The sequence below is a fragment of the Squalius cephalus genome, assembly GCF_949319135.1.
Source record: "Squalius cephalus genome assembly, chromosome: 22".
NCBI lineage: Eukaryota > Metazoa > Chordata > Actinopteri > Cypriniformes > Leuciscidae > Squalius > Squalius cephalus.
Genome location: NC_137143.1, coordinates 18,865,722 through 18,890,079, shown reverse-complemented (window position 1 = coordinate 18,890,079; position 24,358 = coordinate 18,865,722). Strand labels below are relative to the sequence as shown.

Sequence of the window (24,358 nt, the reverse complement as noted above, 5' to 3'; positions counted from 1 at the left end):
CAGAATGTGATGCGCCTGCATGTTGTGTGCAAGACAGACCCCTCCGCTTCATCATTTTAACAGGAAACCCCACCGCAAAGTGCAGCAGAGCATCGTCATGGAAACAAGGTGTGAAATCATGCGATTGGTGGGTTCTATGCTTCCCACTTTTAGCAAACCAAAGGGTGAGCAGTCAGGGAGAAAACGCTCCCCACAACCATTATCTAAACATATTTTTCACAAAAAATCTCTTGGTTTGATTTAGAGCCAGACAACCACTTCTTTTGGACTGTAGCTATCCTGAGTATTTGTCTGCAACACCATTCATTTTTGCTGTTGGACAAATCAGCAAAAAATAATGCAAAAAGTGCAAAAGAAACTTTGCTGGAATCCTTCCTTTTAAAACATTAAATCAAGTTACTTTGGTGCACACCACCAATCATGGTTGTTTATCTTTCTCTCTATGTATCTGTCCAGCCAGAAAAGAGAAACGAGACTGCAATGCTGTTCCATGCTGAAAAGGCAAGCTTAGATTAATTTCCCTGCTGATTTAAGGGCCATTCACATCAAGAACGATAAATATGACACCAACTATAACAGTAAATTTAATAATTGTTCTAATTCTGTAAGAATAGGGCAGTCCACACCACAACTATAACAATAACGAAAGAGAAAATATATTGTTGGAATCACTTTCAGAATGATATTTTCCAGATGATGAAAGATAAAAACTTTGAAAGCCACTGATTTTAAAGAGCTCAAGCATTTAAAACGACATGCACCATTAACACAGCATGCGCATATATTAAACAGAACGTTATCGTCAGTGGTGTGGACACTGTAATGATTTTTTGAAGTTGAAAATAAAACAAAAATTATTGGAGAACATTTTACAAGAACATACCATTTCAGTCTTTATACTTCAAAATTAATGTGTTACTTGCCGTTTCGTTGTAATTGTGAAATGTACTAGCAATTTCTGAGTAAAAAATGTTTTTTTGCCTTATCGTTATCGTTATAGTTATCTTAGGGTGCATGCATGATCTTTCTTAAGAAGCTGACCAATAATGTCCTACTGGTTAAGCTAGTTAAGATGACAGTTGGGAATCAGCATCCAAAACACAACATATTTTGGTATTTTCTTATCTTAGTGTGTAATTAAGCCTTAACACACTTATTTGGATGCTTAGAGTATAGCAGCTAATGAGACCAGACTAGTTGATGCCTGTGTAGAAGCGGGTTTCATTACTGCTGGGGAAATCAAGATGTGTGCTGTCATGATTGATGTCTCATAAAGGGAGCGGATCAGATAGTAGAACGCACCTTTTCATTTCATCACGCAATCCATAGCTGGAGCATCCCTCACTTTCTTTCTCAAAGCTTCAGATTCTAATAATTACTATCAGGAAGAATTGCAATGAGGCAAGAAATGGCCTTCTATATGTCGCAGCGCTAGTAATTCCACACTGACGTAAATACATAAACACACACACACACACACACACACTTCAGGGAGACAGAATGGACCTTTGGGCAACTAACACAAAGCCATGATCTATTCAGGTTGCAAACGCACATTTTGTTGAATTGATTACTCTGGGCATTACAGATGCATGAATCTCCTTTATACTGACAAACACAGGTTTTATTCTCTCTTTTATTCTCTCTCTACGTATTGAAATTGAAAATTTCAATACGTTTGGTTCTTAAAGGAATACTTTCTGAATTCAGCACAAGTTAAGCTTAATTGATGGCACTTGATTACTAGAAAAATACATTTCCATTAGTTCTTCAAAAAAGAAAAAATCTGGGTTACAATGAAGCACATTCAATGGAAATGAATGGGGGCAATCCATAAATGCTACAATACTCAATATTAATAGAGAAAATTTAAAAAGCTTTACCGCTTAAATACACAAGTTTTATTACTCCATTTAAATACAAAATTAACGTCATTCCCCTTGTCCACTTCAATTGTTAGAGTCTCAACTTGACTTTTTGTGGTAAATTATTTTTTTTAAAAGGTGTATATATATATATATATATATATATATATATATATATATATATATATATATATATATATATATATATATACAGTGTGTGCAGAATTATTAGGCACGTTGATTTTCTGATCATATTTTATTTCCAGGAACATTTTGCCAATTCCAAACCATATTAAACTTAATAACTACTATTAATTTTCTATTTAATCATGTATAAGTGATATATAATTGTTCATGAAGGCTGGAAATGAAAAATGTCTTATTTTCAGGTGTACAGAATTATTAGGCAAGTTTTCTTTTACAGATAAAATAAGCCAAAAATGAGATTTAACAAAGACTGAAAAGTCAAAAAATATTAAATCCCCATGAGAAGAATGCAATACTAATGCAATACTAGAGATTGCAGTTAAAGCATGAGCATTGGACAGTGAAATGCTCATTGGGTCAGCAGGGTCAGACAAAAACAGGTGGAGAAGAAAAAACACATGTTAACTGCAAAAGAATGAAAAATTAAGGTGAAGAACCATCGGGAACCCTTTAGTCTCCAGCACCACCATTTTCCAGAACTGCAACCTACCTGGAGTCTCCAGAAGAGCAAGGTGTCAGGGTCTCAGAGACTTGGGTTAGGCAAAGAATCCTAAAAAATAACCCCCTCTTAATAAGAGTCACAAGCTGAAGTGTTGTTAAATACATGAAGACTGTTTTTTTATAGGCTTTATAGACAGACAGATTGAGAGTGACTCTTGAAGGACCAGCAACACATCCTCTTCTACCACTGTTTGAAGAATTCATCTTCCAGAATACGTTTTAATACGTTTTGGGAGTTAATTTTTAGTCCATCTCTGCAAAACGGACTTCAGGGTAGGAGATGGACTAAAAATAAACTCACAAAACGTATTAAAACGTATTCTGGAAGATGAATTCTTCAAACAGTGGTAGAAGAGGATGTGTTGCTGGTCCTTCAAGAGTCACTCTCAATCTGTCTGTCTATAAAGCCTATAAAAAAACAGTCTTCATGTATTTAACAACACTTCAGCTTGTGACTCTTATTAAGAGGGGGTTATTTTTTAGGATTCTTTGCCTAACCCAAGTCTCTGAGACCCTGACACCTTGCTCTTCTGGAGACTCCAGGTAGGTTGCAGTTCTGGAAAATGGTGGTGCTGGAGACTAAAGGGTTCCCGATGGTTTCACACTTAATTCTTCACCTTAATTTTTCATTCTTTTGCAGTTAACATGTGTTTTTTCTTCTCCACCTGTATTTGTCTGACCCTGCTGACCCAATGAGCATTTCACTGTCCAATGGTCATGCTTTAACTGCAATCTCTAGTATTGCATTAGTATTGCATTCTTCTCATGGGGATTTAATATTTTTTGACTTTTCAGTCTTTGTTAAATCTCTTTTTTGGCTTATTTTATCTATAATAGAAAACTTGCCTAATAATTCTGCACACCTGAAAATAAGACATTTTTCATTTCCAGCCTTCATGAACAATTATATATCACTTATACATGATTAAATAGAAAATTAATAGTAGTTATTAAGTTTAATATGGTTTGGAATTGGCAAAATGTTCCTGGAAATAAAATATGATCAGAAAATCAACGTGCCTAATAATTCTGCACACACTGTATATATATATGTGTGTGTGTGTGTGTGTGTGTGTGTGTGTGTGTGTGTGTGTGTGTGTGTATAAAATACTTATATATATAAAAAAATTTTTTTTTAGAATTTACCACAAAAAATCAAGTTGTGATATAGATACACATATATATCTACACATACACATCAATTTTCCAGAAAACCAGCAGAGCTAGCAGTGCATCTCCTGCAATAAGAAATGTGTTTTAATAGGCCAAACATTCTGCAATTTTAAGATGTGAGTATATGTGCGTATCTATGTTTTAAAGGAATGAAGAAACGTATATCATGTTTAATTCTACCCATTAGATCTTTCTTCGGACTCTACTCTAATTAGTAGGCCAGTGATGGGTGAGTGCTGATGAAAAGGAATGGTGTGTGTGTGTGTGTCTGCTTATTTGTGTGTGGTGGGATTTGTTGCCTGACATCAAGGCCAGCAATTAAAGGTGAGGTGTGAGAACAGAGAATACTTAAAACATTCCAGACACATTTCACAGGCATTAGAGAATGTCTTTGGTGTGCACCAGCATGAACCACTGAACTTGGATTACTCCAATGATAATTAAAGCGCTTTTAAATGGTTTTTAAAAAAAATCTTTTTACCCTTACCACCATATAATGTTAGTCAAGGTATTTTGCACCAAAAAACAGTCAAAGTTTAGCATTAAATGTTCATTTCCCGCCCCTTTCTTTGACCCTTAGAATTAAACATGCAGTTTTTTTGTAAATATAAATGTTGGCAGGGCAAGTAAAAATCTGAACTATAGCAGAATAAAATACTTACTATTGATCTCTGGTTGTGCTTTAAAAATGCATTGCGATAGAGCATGTAGGCCTAAGCCACATATAAGCCAGATATAAAACAGGCCATTTCTGTCCTGCCATCTTATTTTGCTTCCTGCAGTTTGCGCATAAATTACACTACAAGTTATGTGACGTCAGTTCAGTAGGCCATCAAATCCTAGTGGACAACTTTTTTTGCTTTACTGAAAATAGCTAGGCGGCAGTTCTATTGATGAGTCATAAAAAAATAAGTAGTGCATACTCTTTTGTTTACCTGCTGGTAACCGTCCCAAATGACAAATGGGGACGTTTTTAATACAACAGGCTCTGGCCTTGCAATTGGCATGCAGCAATTTCATGGCCCTGTTAAAAGCATTTACACAAGACAGATAAAAGCGCTTTCAATTCATCAAATTAATAATCCAAGTGCTAGGCTCTGACTGAATGCCCTTGTAAACAGGCAAAACCAGAATTTGAAGCTCTGAGGTTCTGAAAGGGAATTGTGTGCAAAACTCTCTCAAACTGTAACTTTCTATGAGGAGGAACTTCTTTCTTTAACAGTCAGATGCTGGTATTCAATGCTTTCTCTCATTTCTCATGCACACACGCAAGTCTCTCTATTCCTCTTAGTCTGTCTCTCTTTGTTTCTTTCATTTACTTTTGCTGTCTCTGGACTGTAGAGACAGCGGTTTTCCACCAAAAGCAGGTAACCTTGACATTTCTATCTCAACTTCCTCTTCCAAAATTCAAGATAGAGAGAAAAAGCTGAGTGGAAGTGTCAGATGAGGGTTAACAGACAGCTGATTTTGGTGGCCCTCGAGGGAAAAGCAGATGTCACAGACTTCATATTCATGATCGACACAGACCTCTCACCCAAGACTGTCTCTGTCTGGACACATTCCTGTCATTCTCTCTTCATCTCAAGTGCACAAGCTCTCATTCAGGAACACTGACTGAACAGCCTATTCTCTCACTCTTCCCTTGCTTTACACTCAAGTAGTAAGACTTTTAACAATCTCCGTAAAGTCAGGTCCACATTGCAAGACCCTTTTCACATTCCCAGGCTTGGAACACCAAAAGAAAACAATACCACAGTAAGAAAAAGTGAGAAAGAAAGTGTACTAGATTTATAAAAGCAGAAATATGTAATCAAAAAGGGCCCAAAAGCACCCACTTAAACAGGATACAACCATCTGGCTGACTTGTAAACCAACCAATCACAGTTCATTATTTTAGATTTAGGAGTGGGAGAATCTAAAATGGGATACAACTCAAGGAATAGAAAGTGTGCTTGATAGGGATGCTGCTTAATATACACTATACCGTTCATTCAAAGGTTTGGGGTCAGTAGTAACATTTTTTTTTTTTTTAATAAACTAATAGTTTTAATCAGCAAGGACACATTACATTGATCAAATATTAGTTTATCAAATAAATGCAGCATCGGTGAGCATAAGAGAGAGACTTCTTTCAAAAACCTTACAAAATCTTTTTCAACCCCAAACTTTTGAACACTAGTATATCAGTACCAGACTGGATTTTGGTAATTTTTGGTATTTTTTCATTTTTATTTTTAATCCATTTAACAAAATAGCATTACATTTTAATATCAGCTATTTGTGGGTTATCAGCCATTTTGATCATTTAATTGTACTGGTCAGAATTGTATTATCGGTGCAACCTTAAAGGGTTAGTTTGCCCAAAAAGAAAATTATCCCATAATTTACTCACCCTCAAGCCATCCTGGATGTACATGACTTTCTTCTGTCAGCCAAACACAATTGGATATTTAAAAAATATTCTGGGAGTGAATAGTAACTGAGATTTTGAAGCCCAAAAAAGTGCATCCATCCATCACAATCCATACAGCTCGGGTCAGAGTTCACTCTTCGGTCCGAACTCGACTCGCATACGGCCGATCCCCGAAAGCAAGTGATTATAGTGTACAAATTTATAAATATGGATATTTTTTGTACAAAAATGCATCGCTTCACTTAAGAAGGCCTTTATTATCCCCTGGAGTCGTATGGATTATTTTTTGGATGGATAACCCTTTAATGATGCCATAAACCCTGTTGACTTCGACAAATAGAGCTAGTTTTTAAATTAAAATTAAATTAAAACAATAAAAAATTTCTTGTGAGCTCACCTCTTTGTACCAGCATGGTCACCTCACTGCCTTTGGGGCACTTGCTGAGCAAATCGACCACCTGATTGTGAGTCAGGTTCTGCACGTTCCTCTTGTTCACCTCCATGATGATGTCCCCCTCCCTCAGGCCTCTGCATCGTGGGTAATCCACTATCTGCTTCACTCGCTGGCCTCCCCCAGAAGGGCTGTCCGCTATTGTGAAGCCAAATCCTTTGTCGCCCTTCTCCATATGGACAGTAATAAGCTCGGGCTGGGTTGCAATCGAAGACGCCAATGTCACCACGTCACTAGAATAACCGTGAGAGCCATTGGAAGCCACCTCCGCTGAAGGGCTATGGGGGCGAGGTGGGTCGCTGGAGCCATTCAAACTACCACCTGTAGTTTCGCTCCCGTGGCTGGAGGGCGAGTCATAGCTTTCTTTTCCATTGACGATGATGGGTTCCTTGTCCAGAATGGCCACAGAAGTCACCAGGCTAGTGTTGGGGTCATCAGGGTCAAAAGGTAATGGGTAGCCACGGCAGAGTTCAAGGTCGACCATAGAGCCGATAGGGATGGACTGGAAGATCTTCACAACCTGGGCGTGTGTGTAACCCAACACGCAGGTGTCGTTCACACTCACGATAACGTCACCTGAAAAAGCAAAACACGTGTTGGCCCAAGAACAAAGATGTGTTACGAGACCACAGTTTCAGATTTACCTGTTTCCATCTTTCCGTCCAGGGCAGCTGGTCCATCGAGCACCAGACTCTTAATCTGCAGAAACTCATCCGGTTCATCTCCTCCTACTACGGTGAAGCCGAAGCCACGTCTGCTCTTCTTCAGCTTGGTGTTAATGAATGTTCCCTTCAGTTCTGCAGGGTTCCTTGTGAAAAATGGCTTCCCTCCTGCAATAAGAAAAGCATTGCACAATTCGTGAGCTATGGGAAAAGGTGAAGGTAAATCTGTTGGCCCCTCGGCATGAGATGATTATACCTCTGTGTATTAAAACAGCAAATCTCAAGAACATTTTAAGTTTCAAGAAGAAACTGCACTACAAAGTTAACTTACCAACCATAGAGTAATTAAGAAGGCTCAAAAAAAGCAAGATACTGTTGTTGTACAAACTCGGATTGTCTATCTATCTATCTATCTATCTATCTATCTATCTATCTATCTATCTATCTATCTATCTATCTATCTATCTATCTATCTATCTATCTATCTATCTATCTATCTATCTATCTATCTATCTATCCATCCATCCATCCATCCATCCATCCATCCATCCATCCATCCATCCATCCATCCATCCATCCATCCATCCATCCATCCATCCATCCATCCTTCGTTCTTTGTCAGTCAACTAACTAACTGTATATCCATCTTAACGCTTTATAGGCCTTAACTACACAGGGTCTAAACCACCTTTTAAAATTTTAATCTGTCAAGCCAACATCCAAGTTTGTGTTGACAAACCTTCCTTGTTTTACATTTTAGCATTACTCTGTCAGAAAAGAAATTAACAGTGTGTACTTCTCAGGATATTTTTGTTAAATAATCATGTTGTGCATTATTATAGTTATTCGAGTAAATGGTCAAATGAATGTTAGTAGATGGATCAGCTGGTTATCAGTCCTAGATCAGAGCAAAAGTGACGTTAGTACAAGATACAAGAGAGAATGAGAGGAGAGAATAGAGGAGTGAGCAGAGAAGAATGGTGTGATCGGCTAGAGAGATGATGTGTGATCTGTTCATGATGGTCTGTCATGTCAGAAGGATCAGAGAAAGCTGCAGAGATACCCTGAGGAGAGACACACTGCACACTGAATGCAAATGGCTGGACATGATAAAGATATATATGAGAGAGGGAATAAATGATAGACAGAGCAACAGAGCTGTCCATAAAAGTAAAATCTAAATGCACACAAGCACACAAAACTGCATATGCAATGGGGTCCAAAAGTCTGAGACCACTAGTGAAAATGCATATATTTCTATTTTCTGTTTTAAAACAAAATTTTCATTACAAATTATATTAACATAAATATTGAGTGAAAAGAACAGAACAAATAACACTAATTTCAGAAAGTCTTAGAACAGAAATAATGCGAAAGATTTCAATTTTGAATCCCAGACTTTCAATATGGACTTTTATAACCCCACAGTATATAATTCCTGAACGTATCCATATGTATCCTAAACATATTTGATCCAAGATCAGTTTTTTCCCAACATACTTGTTCTTTAGTGCATAAGCCTTGGTTGGAATTTAATGCGTCAAATCTTTCAGAACACCATTTCTCTTCGTTAATTCAACACATCCTTGACTTAAATGACCATAAAGCATATTTTGTATATGACCCTAGAAAGCACCACAGAAATTGAATGAGTGCCCACATTAAGACGCCAGAGACATGGCAAATGGTGTGAGGGATAACGCAAAATTCTTCACTTAAAAAGAGTGTTTGCTAATCTTTGAACAAGTAGCTTATCATTGGGTTTTCAAACAATACAGGGACGGAAAAGACATAGAGCTGAGGGAAGGAAGATTTGGAAAAAGTGAGTGAATAGTGAATGTCCACAGAGGAATACGCCACGTACGGGTGTGTATGTGTTTGTGTTACAAACAAAAAAGGAGGCAACACATACGTTTAGCCACCAGTTGGGGTGGTAGTGGAGGGGCGGTGCCGGGGTCTCTGTAAGTCTCTTGGTGGTTAGCAGCATAGCTCGCTAGCGGTGGTCCTGAAGAATGCTCCTCTATCCATTCTGAAAGAGTGAAGGATGCACTTCCTTTTTGTGTGTTTCTCAAGTCAGTCGCACTTCCTGCCTATTCAAACTAACACTGAGGCTGTGCAACCACCAGCTTTAGACCTTTACAGCCCCCTACGGTGTCCTAACTTTCTCTGTGTAAAACTTGCATATTGTCAGTACTGTATCACAATCAGTGGCAGAATGAGATACTTGAACTTGAGGGTGAAGAAGTTATTAGGTAATCAAGAAAGCAATTTTCAGCTGAGTTGGCTGGGAACAAGACCAAGGCAACCTGCATTTCAGTAGAACTTTCTAGACCGTTTAGGTGCGACTCAAGCAGCCTTGAAAGTCAACGTGAGCTCATAATCAACCCTATTCCCTTTCATAAAGAGAAAGTAACAAACCTGTATGATTTTCAGAATCAGAATCAGTTTATTGGCCAAGTGTTCTCACGCACACAAAGAAATTGTTGGGGCAGTGGAAATTTCTTTCCTCTGTGGAAAATTCAAGAAGATTTTTTGGTAACACTTTATTTTACAGTGTCCTTGTTACATATGTTACATGTACTTACCATAGTAATAACAGTAAATTATGCATAATTTACCCTACCCTAATCCTATAGTAAGTACATGTAGTTGCTTAATATTACTCAGTACTTAAATATATAATTACACTATAACAATTACACCTTAAAATAAAGTGTAACCGATTTTTTTTTTATATTTATTTTCCTTTTGTGGAAGTCAATGGTCACCAAAACTGTATGGTTACCAATATTCTTCAAAATATCTTCTTTTTGTTTGGAAAGACATGAGGGTAAGTAAATGAACACAGAATTAAAAATTTTGGGTGAACTTTTTTTTCCCTTTAAATAAGAAAGAAAGAAAGAAAGAAAGAAAGAAAGAAAGAAAGAAAGAAAGAAAGAAAGAAAGAAAGAAAGAAAGAAAGAAAGAAAGAAAGAAAGAAAGAAAGAAAGAAAGAAAGAAAGAAAGAAAGAAAGACTTTTTTTAAGTTCAATCAACTTCAACTTCAATTACATTAAACTTACTTAAACATGAGCCGTTATCATGTATAACGTATAAAGATATATAAAAAAATATATAAAAAGTTGCTTAACTTATTTTGATGAGTGAAAGCAATGTAAAAACATATGTCATTACTTATTGATCTTATATTTTTTTACAGTGTGGGGTTGATTATGAGTTCATGTTGACTTCAAAGGCTACTTTTTTTTTTCTCGAAAATTCAGTTTCAATCGAAAAATGTCATATTATAGAAGTAAAATGGGTTACAATTAGCATTTCATATTGACTTTAATACCGTTTGCTCCTGGTAATTAACTGGGAAAATCCTGATTTATATACATAATACAAAACAAGATTTAAAAAAAAAAAAAGAAATAGGCCTATATATATCTATTATAAAAAGGACCACAACAAATACATTTATTCATCAAAATGCATGAAGTCATGTGTCGACTTCTCTTCAAAAAAAATCTTTTTACAAATAAATATAACATTTTCCAAAAAAAACTAAAGCAGTTTTTGAATAATTGAATACATTAAAAACTTAAGCCATGTGATGATTAACAGTTCCAAAACCAAAGAGTCAACAAAACTCTAAATGACAAACATGGACAATCACAAACTTATAGGAAAAGAAAGAAATGGCGGCATGTTGGGCCTTAAACGAACCTTGGATATACCGCTCACCTTCAGCGGGCTGAGACTGCTCCAGTTGCTTCTTCCTTTTAGCCTCCAGAATTGGGTTCTCATACTGCGTCTTCCTGTTAATATGGCTGGGAGGTAGAGAGAGAGAGAGGTAGAGAGAGGTAGAGAGAGAGAGAGAGAGAGAGAGAGAGAGAGAGAGAGAGAGAGAGAGAGAGAGAGAGAGAGAGAGAGAGAGAGAGAGAGAGAGAGAGAGGTGATGTAGATGAGTTAGCAGAGGACACAGTCAATAACAGAGCCAGAGGGAGAAATAGGAATTAGAATGAGAGGGCAGGTAAAGGTTGAGCAGAAGGAGAGCAGGTAAGTGGACGAGAAATACAGTGAATTAATTCAGAGAAAAGGCAATAAAGATGGCTTAAATTATGGCTGAAGGCCTCTGCATTCATTTAAAATTGAGCAAAAAAGTATGCTATTCTCTCTCATCTTATGTGCTTAAGAGCAAAATCTGTCTACTACACTAGGCAAGCTCAACAAACATGAATCAAAAGCCAAAAATAAAACCCCATCACCACATTTACCAAAAAAATACAGCTCGCACCCAGCTGCGATCCAGGCTACTTTCCAAAAGGCCTGTGCAATTTACTAGGCAAATACTGCTCAAAACATACATAAACATCTCCAAAGACAAAAACCGAAAGGTTTCCTGCCTCGGAGGTATTGCTTTGAAACAACATCAAAACATATGAATGCATTCATATTTATGCGCTACAAACCCAAGGGTCCCCCTGAAGGGGAGGGAGAGAGAGAGAGAGAGAGAGAGAACAAGATTTCAAAATGGTAACAGTAACAAAGGGTGTGTACAGCCGAAATGAAACAGGCACAATCGGAGGGATGGCAGCAGTCTCTTTTATGCTTCAGGGTGATGTCATATATTAAAGATGATTTGAAGGTAATATTGATGAGTCACTTACTCAACATAATACACCCCATACACTGGATCATCGATCTTCTCCCAGCCTGTTGGCAGCTCTGGAAAAGGAGCAAAACAGAAGAAATGTTCAGCTCATTATAACTCATTTAATAAGGCTTTTATCAAATACTTTGTCATTTGATGTCTTGATTTTTCGACCAATTAAAATTCAAGAGGCTTCAAACTAACAAGCCGGATATTTTAAAACTATAATGACCATGTCGAGCAGATTATATAATTATAGCATGCAAATTGAATCTTATTATTCATCTGTTGTTGTTTCTTTTACTTTTACACAACTGCACTACAAAATGTATGATTCTGATTGGTTGCCAGATGTTCTAAGTTATTGGTTACTGTCATACACTGAACTATTTCAGTGATGTCAAAGAGCCGTATTGCCTACCACAACAATATAAAAGAACTATAAAAAACGATTTCTCTTGTCTCCGTTTCCAATAATGGCTTGAGAACAACCCCTCGCTGTTAAAGTGATGCTTCTGAAACAGTAACAGAGACTTGGTTGACTCATTCAAACTAGTAATAACGGCTTGATGCTGAATCAGTGTTCTACACTCAAATGCATTAAAGGATTAAAACATTACAAATGTTTAGGATAAGCACATGTACATGAGGAAAACCATGGTAAAATGAAAAATAATTGATAAATGGAACACATACTTTTTGAAAGTAATGCACATTCTGCTTGCTGCGGAAGCACTACCACCATTTTCAATCATTCAAAAGTCATAAATTCTTTTGTGCAGACTGGATGATTCCCATCTCAATGTAATAAAAACATTTCTTCATATCCGAGGATCCGTATTAACTGAAACATCAGACTAAAGACGCAGAATATGCTGTTAACAGGATGAAGTTTGTATACAGGTCTGCCATTTGTCTTCAGGCACAGGCCCTGACAAAAATATTCCCCGTGATATTTACATAAAAAGCAAATGCATTCCCCATCATTTCCAAATCTCTTGCCCTGCAAACAACAAAAATGCGAACAGCTCTGAAAATTTCAGGCAAAGGTTGACAAGTGTACAAAAACAACAGAAGATATTCAGAGATTTGATCGTGACGCTGTAAAAAGACACACTCCATGTCTTCTCTAGAATAACGGAATAATCATAAAAAGGCTCTGCTGCATTTGACATTGAAATGTGCTTTCATGCATTTGAAAATATTGCTTTTTTTACCATAGCAACCCCTATTTAGGCAGAAATGTCATAGTACCAGGGACACAGAGCTGTATTAGCATAGTGCCTGCAGCACACAGGAAACTCGTCATCACACCCACCATAGAAAAGTTCTATATTGTGTGTGTGCGTGCGCAACAAAGCAAGAACTCATTATCTTTCCCAAGCAGCAGCAGCAAATAAGACAGTCTCCTGTACTGTCCTAATGAAATTATAAATGTCAACAAACACTAATTACTTACAAATAACGGTCTAACGGTGAGCGATTCTCTCAGCAGCCTCTGTCTCATATATCTTCACTCCTCCTGATCTTTCATGAGTTTCACATAATTAATCAACGAGTCTTTTTGGGTGTTGGGTGAAATTTACGCCATTTTGTGCACCTGTGTAGACAAGCTGTCACAAAATCATTGCTATGCTGGATAAAGGTGAAGCGTGCAATTTTTCCATTGTCAAAATAATTGAAAAGGCTTAGAAAATGAATATAACTAATCTATTTTGTAGCTTGATTTACCCAAAAAGTGTAAGCACTGGGATTCTCTGGTGCTTTCAAAACATTAGTTTTGTCCCGAATGACATACTACACTCTATGTACTCTACTATAGTGTATAAATGTTAAAAGTTTATATCTGGGGTATCTGAAGTGCACTATTTCTTTATGAAATTCGCAGTGTTAACTAACTACTCACACTATTTTTTACTACAAAATGACATAGAATAGTGTGTAAATATGCAAATTAGGACATATCTATTGATCTGATCATTGGGAGCTTAATACCAGACTAGCATAGCAACAGAGGCAACCAATGGCATGATTTGGGGGCGTGGTTATGTGTTTGTCTGACCAATAGTAGCAAGGGGGTGTGTTTGTGGAAACCTGTTTGAAACCATTATTATTTTTGCAACTAGACTTTAAAATAAGGTCCCGTTACTTAACGTTAGTTAATGAATTAACAAACAATGAGCAATACATTTATTAAAGTATTTATTAATGTTTGTTAACGTAATAAAAATACAACTGGTCACTGTTAATTCATGTTAGCTCAGGTCCATTAAATAATATTAACAGATACAAAAGGTAACTAATGTGGTTAACCAATATTAACAAATGAAACCTTATTGTAAAGTGTTACTTTTTTATATAATTTGTTATGAGGAATTTTAATTTCACCCAACAATAATTTATAAATTATTAATAAATATATACAGCATATATATATATATAGTTTTTTGGGTTTTTTTTGGTATTTTTTGTGAAGAAGAAAGCCTAAACGCCTACCAATAGCAACTGCTCTACGGTGCGTCCTGTCCTTCCCCCACATCATTACTGCGACTCTACTGACAAATTGGCCATTAATCTGTTTGCATCCCATCGTCCCTCTCTACAGGATCAAGTCTCTACTGTGTGACTGGATACTCTCGTACCTACTGCCCACATCCCGCAGTCACGGCATCAATTTAATGGCTCCGATTTCTCAAATCAATAGCTATTGACCGTGCTCTTCCAATCAGCCCGGACACAAACACAGGCATCCTCAAGGCCACTGCCTGCATCACCCAATCCATTACTAATGATGAATCAGCCGTTCAATTACAAAGGCACACTGGAACAGCAGAGAGAGCTCTGGGTGCTGCGTGCTCTGGCGATGGTAAAACTGATTAAAGCAACAAATTATTCAATGATTTGACTGCCACTGTTAGCTCGACATAATAGTTTCGGATCTCTTGAGCTATTTGCATGCATAATGAAAACGGAACCACTCCCAGCTGCGAGAGTCCTAAGTTAAACTCCAAACGCTTCAACGGTAGAAATAGTAACAATGAATATTTCATATCATGCAGTGCCAATGACAACACAAATGAACCTTGTTTAAAAAGTAATGAAATGCGTTTTACGGTCATTCCAAAATGAATACCAAAGAACTAGATGAGAGCAGTACTTAAACATGGTGGTGCATTGTGGGTAAACGTTGCCCTTTGCACTGATCAACTGTGAGGTCCGTTTTCATAATCAGTTCCAGGATTTGAGCGGAAAAAACCTAGTCCCAAAGCAGCACAGAAGGATCGATCTACCCCACAAACATGCAGCTTGCATATGTCTTGCAACATGCACATGTCTACAGGTTTAAAAAGAAATGTTCCCTATGGAATTGTGGCCTACCTAGCTCATTGTCCAGCTCCTCTGTATGTACCCCTTCTGCACGAGAGGGAGTAAAAGGGGAGCAGGTGTGCAAAGTGGGGCGAGAGAAAGAGGGGAAGGGTGTCAGAGAGGGTTAGTTGATAATACAAAGCAAAATTACAGCTCAAAGCCTTACAATTATGCCACCATATTACATAAGCAGTGGAAATGTTTCATTAGTGGCATTTATTAATAGCAAAATGATCTGGATTGTGAGAGAATCATTGTGAATTATTGTGTGAGATCTGAAATCATATTTGGCATAATCATAACCATTCCAGATTCCACCACACAGGGAAATTGGCTTTAGAGGTTCATTATTTGTTTGTGTGAGGAGATTCAATACAATCCAGACACTCCTTGTAGCATTATATCAGCTGCCTGTCACATGGTGAGTGTGTCTGTAAGACATTTGACAGCTCAAGAACGCCATCTACAGGCCATCACGAGATTACAATGGACAATATGAGGCACTTTTGTGCATGAGCCTGATTAATAAAACTGAATGTGACAGATATTATTTAAAATGTTAGATTTTCTACATTAAAAGCATATGACCAACACCAGAAAAACACTCACAAGCAAGCATTATGAATGCATAATCTAAAAAGCACACCATGAAACTGATATTTGCACAAGCAAACCAGACAAAAACTCAGGCACACGTCCATACCATCATCTTCACATTCCTCCAGGGGCTTTTGAGGTTTGTCCAGGCATCGGGGGTCTATCCAGGATGTTGTCTTTGTGTTGTGGCTAAGAATAGATGCAGAGCACAGACAGTGAGGCATTGTTCTAAGAGATGCCTTCAGAACAACATCCTGTGGCCTCTTTTCTGCATCCCAGCAGGCAGGAAAACATATACTAAAGATATCACAATGTTTGATACTTCCTGCCTTGATATCTGAAAAACCGCCAGAAGCAATTTCTAAACTTAAAATAAGAAACATAAAACCACTGCAACCTAAGATATTTATAGTGCAACCTTTGTCTATACATAAACCTATCTAAATATAATAATAGTGGTCCCAAGAAATATTTGAAAAAGACAATTGGGTTACACTTAAAAATGTATGTATTTAATTGCATTAGATTCAAAATCTGTCAAGTAGCATCTGCAAACAACTGATCTTCAAACTTTTCTAAGATCTAATTTCAATTGGCCAAAATGTGACACTCATTTAATAAATCAGTAAATCTGTTAAAAAATCAACTGACAAAACTATCAAGCAATCAATTATAAAAATGCTGATAAGTATATTAAATAATTCACAGCTTAAAAAATAATAACAATAAGTGCACTAATTATTAATGTAGAAATAATGATAAAAAATTAAAATAGTTATTCTAATTTTTGAAAATGAAGATACAGGTGTATGCATTTTTAATTTCTCTATTGATTTTTTCTGATTTCCCTATTACTGATAAGATTTTTTTTTTTAAATGAATTTAAACCAATAATTTGAATTGGTTTAAATTCATTTTTAATTTAAACTTTTTTTCTCATTTTACTTTTGTCTTTTTCATATTCATTTATGTTTTTAATTGATTTTAAAACTGATTTTACTATTTTTAAAAATAAGTTATTCATTAATATTATGCCAATATAATTGCCTTTCAGGAGGACATATAAAATATCATTGCTACTTGATATTTTGTTATATAAAGCAAGCATTCGTGCATTTTTAATGTGTGCAGTGTCCAAAAACTTTTCAAGGCCACTGTAAAAATAAAAGTGTCATGAAGATAGTAGTTGGTTCTTACTCTATAAAGTAGACCTCTCCGTTCTCAGTGTAGGCCATCTCCCAGTTTCCAGGCAGAGGCCCCAGAGGGTCCTCTTCCGTGGGATAGCCGGGGTGTGTGTGTGTATTCTGAGAGCTCTCCGTGGTTGACGCCGAGGTGTTGTTGAGCCCGTAGGGTTGAACGTGATCGCGGGCGTAGGGCCGCACGGTGGGGTGGTCGTCCGGTTCACTCGAGTCTCCTGCATGCACACATAAGATTAGTACACAAAGACAGACCCTCTCAGTTCAACATGAGGCTCTGGATGAGAAATGCATCCCAAATAAATGTGGCAATGTACTTTTGCTAATGCTAATGCTTTGGAGAGTGGCACCAAGCCCCCTCCCTCTCACTTCCTGTAAACTCTGCAGTGATCAAACACTATTCACACTATACTATACACAAATACACATACCGACACATGGTTGTCTGACACTTTCCCACCCACACCAAAAAATGAAAATCACAAACATCCCCTCAAATCAGTAAGAGTGTAAACAATTAAACACTTAACCTTCTTGGAGAGGTGAGGAATCTAAACAAAAAGACTCTCAACTAAATTGCATGGCCCGCCTGACTGAAATAGCTGCTTTAAATAAAACCACTCTTCCAAATTTAAAGGCGTGAACCGGTATGAATAGGACAGCTTATTGCCTATTTTAAATGAAGGGCCCTAGAATTAACTTGGATATTGAACAAAACATGCAATATAAAATATTATAATTCTCTTGAAGTAAAATATGTGATTACAGCCTGAAGTATGGATTGGAAGAATGTCATAATGCTTACACAAACCAGCTTGTGGGATCAGGAGCAGAAATTGAATGGTTTTCACATTCATCTATGGTGATTCGATCACAGACCAGACCGTCTGCTGTTTACACCTGGTTGTAACGCGTCTCAAATGCAACTTTGTGCTGCGATTATGCGACTACACAATCTTTCAAAAAGTTTGGGGTCAGTAAGAATTTCAATTATTTGCTAATACATTTTTACATGTATTTATATAATTTAATGGCAGTAAAGACATTTATTGAATTCAAATAAACGTGTTTAATCCTGAAAGAATCCTGTAGAATCCTGAAAGAAATGGATTATGGATTCCACAAAAATATTATTTGTTTTCAACAAATAATCAGAAGCACCAAATAAGCATACAATGTAAAAATGTATATGATCAATAAGTTATGACAACATATATTTACATTGCTTTAACTCATTAAAATAAGTTAAACAATTTTCTACTTTTTTTTAAGTCAGTTTAATGTAATTTAAGCTGAAATGACTTGAACATCCAAGTTGATTGTACTTAAAGAATTTAAGGCAGGTTTTTTTTTTACAGCATATTAGAATGATTTCTGAAGGATCATGTGACACTGAAGACTGGAGTAATCATGCTGAAAATTCAGCAATAAATTACATTTTAAAATATATTACAATAGAAACCAGTTCATTTGATTGCAATAAAATGTATCTGATCTACTACTGATTTTAATGTATTTTTGATCAAACAAATGCAGTGAGCATGAGAGACTTCTTTTAAAAAAACATTACCGAACCCAAACTTTTGAACTGAATCTTACTGCATGTTAATAAAGCACAAAAAAAGAAATGTTGGCACAAAAGCGCTGCTTCCACATATACTCCCAATCTCACAGCAAACATGACATTTAGAAAGGAATTCACAATATAACTGTAGTTGTGCAGCTGTATTAACTGAACTTTAGATGTGTAAGCCTCCAACTTGGGTGGGAAAATGTCTTTGAAGTAGTTTTAAACCCTTGTTTTAGCATAACTGTTGATTGACAGATGAATAGGCGGTGCTCACTGTTATCCAGTACACAACAGGATAGATCTGCATTTATAATACAATGCAATGTGGACATTTGCATTTTCGACTATGACCAAATATGTTTACAGCAATCGAATCGTATCCCAAAAGCGTTGAAACCTGTACTTAATGCAGCCCACTTGTGATCAGATCACAAGAATATCAATACCTCTCATCGACCAGCAGCAGCTATTGCGTGCAGCAATCCATTTCATAGACAGATGGCTTCTAAGAACAACACAAAATGCAACCCATTCAATACTCTGATACAGAGTGCGAAAGTTGGCAGCGCATAACTGTAGGATCAATAAATAAAGACAAGGAGAGTCCATCTTGGTGCTTTCTAACACAAACAAAACCCCTCTGCCACAGCCAGATGGCGCTCTTTCCCCCTTCCTCCCTGAATCGTGATGGCGAAGGAAGAGGAAAGCAACAAAGAGGCATCACTCTTCCCTTCTCCCATGTGCCAGACGGAAACGCAAACACATCGGCTCACTGCTGACCTGTGAAGCTACTGTTCATTTCAGGAACCTCATCATCATCCTCAGTCTCTGTAGGCACTATTCCAGCATTTTGCATCTCATTGTAAGACTTGGTGCGTCGTGGGGTTGACTGCTGGGAACCAGGAAGGCTGTCTTGCAGAGCATCGCCAGTAATCACTGTCCCACTAGGGGGCTGGCTGGGCGGCTTGGGTGTTCCATAATAGTTACCTAGGCAACAAGAGGATATTACCAGCATTCAGAACAGGAGGGTTAAAGGAAATGCAAGACATGATGATGATGTGGGTTTTTTGCAAATGCTCTATTATGAAAATGACTGCTTGTCTTCATGAAGTTGATGCAACTTTAATGGGAGATAATGGTATCAGTGTGTCTGGACAATCAGGCAGTATTGTTTAAGGGTAATGAGCGTGCACAATGGACAGAGCTGTCTGTCTGAACAAAAGCACTCCACATCATTAAATGAGAGTGATAAATTTAGAATTCAGCCACGTCAGGACGAGTGATCAACCTTAATATTAATTAAGAGATTCATTTTGATTAAAAACAACAGCTGCACAGAGTAGAATGAAAAAAAAGAGAAAGATGTTAACTATTAACAAGAATGTGTTTTGTTACGTACATACATAACATAGCATATATGTTACGTATATCTGAAAATCTGGGATTAAAAATTCATAATATTAAAAATATTATAGTTAATAGTTCAAGTTTTTACCTATTAACAAGAATGTATTTTGTTCTTATATATCTGAAAATCTGGGATTAAAAATTCATAATATTAAAAATATTATAGTTAATAGTTCAAGTTTTTACCTATTAACAAGAATGTATTTTGTTCTTATATATCTGAAAATCTGGGATTAAAAATTAATAAAAAAATTATATATACAGTGATGCGTGTGTGTGTATATATAAATTTATATATAAAAAAAATATATACATACACAGGCATACATACATACATACATAGAGTATAAAATTGATTAGTAATAAATAAAATAAAATACACATTTATGGTGTAAAATAAATAAGATTTAAGGTTCTGCACTATTTCAAAGTCACTAATCAAATAAATAAATTTGTGACATTATTAATCAGAAAAATCTAGGATTCAAAATTCTGATTGAATGTCTTTTAAACATTTAAAAAAAATAATGTTTTAGAATAAAAAAATGTAAAATAAATGTTATGATGTAAAATAAATAAGAACTATTTAGATTCTGCACTATTCATAGGTCACTAATCACTAATCACTAATCAAAAAGTAAATTTGATCATGTGACTGTAAAAAGGACAGTTTTTTACCATCCCACAATCCACATGTATTGTGAGCTGACCTTGATCTATGAGCACTGCCTTGGTTTAAAATAACTAAATCTTTATATCATTTGTATAACTTACAAAACCAAATCCAAAAATGTATGCAATAAATACAATTTCCTACTCTGTTTTTATATGAGAAAATCAGTTTGGTGTTTGTCTTCATGGGAAGGACTCAATAAGAATTTGCATCCCATAATGCATTGCTGATCAAAGGTTTCCAACACCTTCAATGACATTCCATAATCTTTCCAATAATTTGCTTTTATTGGGTAAGGATTTAAAAAAATAATAAGAAATAAAAAAAATTCCACTCATGAAAAGCGATTTCTAACTTATATTTTTGAGCGCAATGTAAAAGTAGAACAATTCATATTAACAATGTTTCTCTGATATAATGTATTCTATGATTAGATATTAAAGATAATGTCAATGACATTTCTGTGCTCTAATAAACAAACTTTTCTTGCAAAAATTAAATATAATTTCCATGACCTGTGATCACACTGTAAAAAATTATTGCTGGTTTAACTTAAAAAAGTAAGTTACCTGGTTGCCTTAAAATTTTGAGTTCATTGAAATTAAAAAATTGAGTTAATGCAACAAAGAGATTGGTTTAAGAAATAGAAACTTAGAATATGATGTTATCTGAACCACATTAATTATCTAAGTTGATTTGACAAAAGATTAAAAGTTGTGATAACAAATCATGAAAATATTTTTTTACAGTGCAGAAATAACACATTTTAAATTCCATGTTAATTCCAGATTTCCCATGATCACAGAAACACTGTCAACAGAACTTCAAGGAGTCTATATCATTATTTTTGTATTATGATATTTGTATAAAAAAAAAAATAATTAAAAAAAACATTGTATAAAAAGGCCAAGCAAAAAGCATGTGTTAAAACTCTATAGATTGCCATTTACCTTCATAAGATCCAATCTCCAACAGTGTCCCACTCTGTTCAAGCTTTAGAAAGTCCTCCACTGACAAAAAATTATAATCTACTCCTGGCACCTCTCCGTCACGAGGACTGCGGGTCGTACCTGTGACAAGCAAAAAAGGAAAGATAACACATAAGATACCGACAACATGAAACTGCTAATTTATGCCCAATACCACCATGTCTATGATTACCACCTACATCAGGGCCAACAACAACCACATGCTACAGTCTACAGGCTCCTGGAAGCCAATCGCTGGGTGTGAATTAAACCGTGAGATAGAAGCTAAAAGTGAAGATGTTGTAACACCTTGATGATAATTGGTTGTAGGAGAGCAAAGTGTGCCCCCAACCCCCACTGTATTGCTCTAACTACATATTAGATTAAAGTAGCTTTAGGGATCAAAGATTCCATACGGCTGCTCTGCCTCCTCTACCACATTCCCTTAGACCCCGTTTACACATATTAAAATACGTCTCGGGGAATGCAATCACAAGTGGTCAGTAATAAATACAGGTGTAAATAGGGTCCAAATGCATCCCAGAGAATGGTAAACGACCAGCTACTGATCTATCAAGCAACCATGCACTTAAACAAGAGTTTTAAGTAAGGCAGATTTTAATGGATCAATTATGAATGGAAATGTTCATTAAATAAACATCAATTAAAAACAACTTAAAAACATGTGCCAAGATCTTCTAAATGTAATCTTGCTGTATCCGTGTTGGTTTCATGTTATTTAAAAAACATTTTATGAATTTCAAGAAAAGTTTCAATTTAATGACTATAAAAAAATGTGGTGTAACCATCAAGTAAGAAGTAATCACAGATTTTCCTTGCGCTTGAACACGGTGAGATCTTGATGAAGAGCATTTATTACAAATACTACGAATTATTAATTCATAAATATCATGAGTTTTTGGGGAGTGCACCACATGTCATTTTACAACCCGGACTAACCTAAAAAAAAAGACATAAAAATTTACGTCATAAAAAGGACAAACGATCTGGTATTTTAAGAGACTCTTAATTTTGCCTGTTAATATTTTTTTCAAAAGGTTTTGTACTTTTATTGTATGACATAATAATAAAAGATTATCAATATTACCTATTAAGGTTTTCTTTTCAAAAATGTTATTCTTTTAATGAGGCTTTTGTTTTCCATAATATCAGGTCATTTGTATCACCCTAACATTTCTGATTTATCTAAATGAATTTTAATACAGAAATTAAAAACATGCTCATCATAGAAGAGGTATGTTCAAGTACAAAACAAGAGAGCATCATGTCACTGAACCTAATATTAAGTGTAAACGGGGCCTTGCAAGACGTATTTCCTTCTTTTCATTTTTCTCTACACATTCTATTTGAATGGACTCTGATAACCCTAGTGCATGTTTATTAGACATCATGATCAATCATAATATCATCCACACACACACACAACGCTTTTACAGATGTGAAGTGCATTTGCCCCTTGCATTGAACCTGTAATCAATATCTCAGCTGTCATAAAGCACATCTTTAATCAACACAACTGTATTTGTTTGCACTTGGACACTGGGGTCTTCTGCAGCTATTTGTGATGCTGAAGGTTAAGACGGTGGCCTGACAGTCAACGCGTGTCTCGCACGTTCGTCCTGCTGTGTGCTGTATCTCCCCATCACTTGATGGAGCTGATGAATAGCTGATATAAATAGCACCCCGCGATGGGAGATGTTCTTAGGCAGCCATCTTAGTGACACTGGTGATAAATCAAAGATGTGATGATAACTCCGTTTTCTTTACAACCTTGCTATGTAATATTCTCTTTGGTTTACAGGCTGTGTCTGCAGTGAGTATAGAGTAAAACACAAGCCCGAAAATGGATGCTGTTCAAAGCCTGTGTGTCACTTTAAAAAGGAATCTGGTCTTTTTAGCCATTTCATTTAGATGCAAACATCAATAAAATGTATGTTCGTGTGATTTACAAGATCACAAAAATTCTGAGATGATTCCTAGTTCAAAAACAGCCTATAAATGTTTGAGTATATTTGTCATTTTCATTTCTGCAGCAGTCACAGAATGTCATATACGTACACTACCATTCAAACGTTTGGATTAGTACGTTTTTTTTTTAAAGAAATTAATACTTTTATTCAGCAAGGATTCATTAAATTGATCAAAAATGACATTAAGGACATTTAGAATGATACAAAAATCTCACATAAATGCTGTTCTTTTGAACTTCCTATTCATCAAAGAGTCCTGAAAAATATATATCACGGTTTCTATAAAAATGTTAAGCAGCAGAACTGTTTTCAACATTGATAACAATATTTCTTGAGCAGCAAATCAGAATAGAATGATTTCTGAAGGATCATGTGACACTGAAGACTGGAGTAATGATGCTGAAAATTCAGCTTAGCCATCACAGGAATAAATTACATTTCAAAATATATTAAAATAGAAAACAATTTTTTTAAATTGTAATAATATTTCACAATATTAATGTGTTACTGTATTTTAGACATAAATACAGCCTTGGTCAGCATAAGAGACTTAAAAAAACATTACAAAATCTTACCAATCCGAAGCTTTTGAATGGTAGTGTGTATTTATATTAATGCTAACACTGACCTAAAAATCTTGGGCAATTGACTCTGTGTGTCTTGGAACCAACAATACATTATA

General features: G+C 35.9%; 1 protein-coding gene across 18 annotated transcripts in view; it reads right to left on the bottom strand.

Annotated features, from left to right (window-relative positions):
* Nucleotides 1–24,358, bottom strand: part of magi1b (membrane associated guanylate kinase, WW and PDZ domain containing 1b) — a 135,642-nt gene that overhangs the window by 27,559 nt on the left and 83,725 nt on the right. For 6 of the 18 annotated variants that reach the window (XM_079857557.1, XM_079857552.1, XM_079857565.1 and 3 more), the window contains 10 exons: nucleotides 21,668–21,787; nucleotides 19,418–19,624; nucleotides 17,069–17,285; nucleotides 15,978–16,060; nucleotides 15,287–15,322; nucleotides 11,925–11,982; nucleotides 10,981–11,084; nucleotides 9,185–9,301; nucleotides 7,255–7,440; nucleotides 6,557–7,186 (listed from right to left, as the gene is read on the bottom strand). In XM_079857557.1, the coding sequence (XP_079713683.1) occupies nucleotides 6,557–7,186; nucleotides 7,255–7,440; nucleotides 9,185–9,301; nucleotides 10,981–11,084; nucleotides 11,925–11,982; nucleotides 15,287–15,322; nucleotides 15,978–16,060; nucleotides 17,069–17,285; nucleotides 19,418–19,624; nucleotides 21,668–21,787 (1,758 nt within the window). The remainder of the gene's footprint in view (nucleotides 1–6,556; nucleotides 7,187–7,254; nucleotides 7,441–9,184; nucleotides 9,302–10,980; nucleotides 11,085–11,924; nucleotides 11,983–15,286; nucleotides 15,323–15,977; nucleotides 16,061–17,068; nucleotides 17,286–19,417; nucleotides 19,625–21,667; nucleotides 21,788–24,358) is intronic. The other 12 variants (XM_079857563.1, XM_079857568.1, XM_079857569.1 and 9 more) reach the window with 4 other exon arrangements.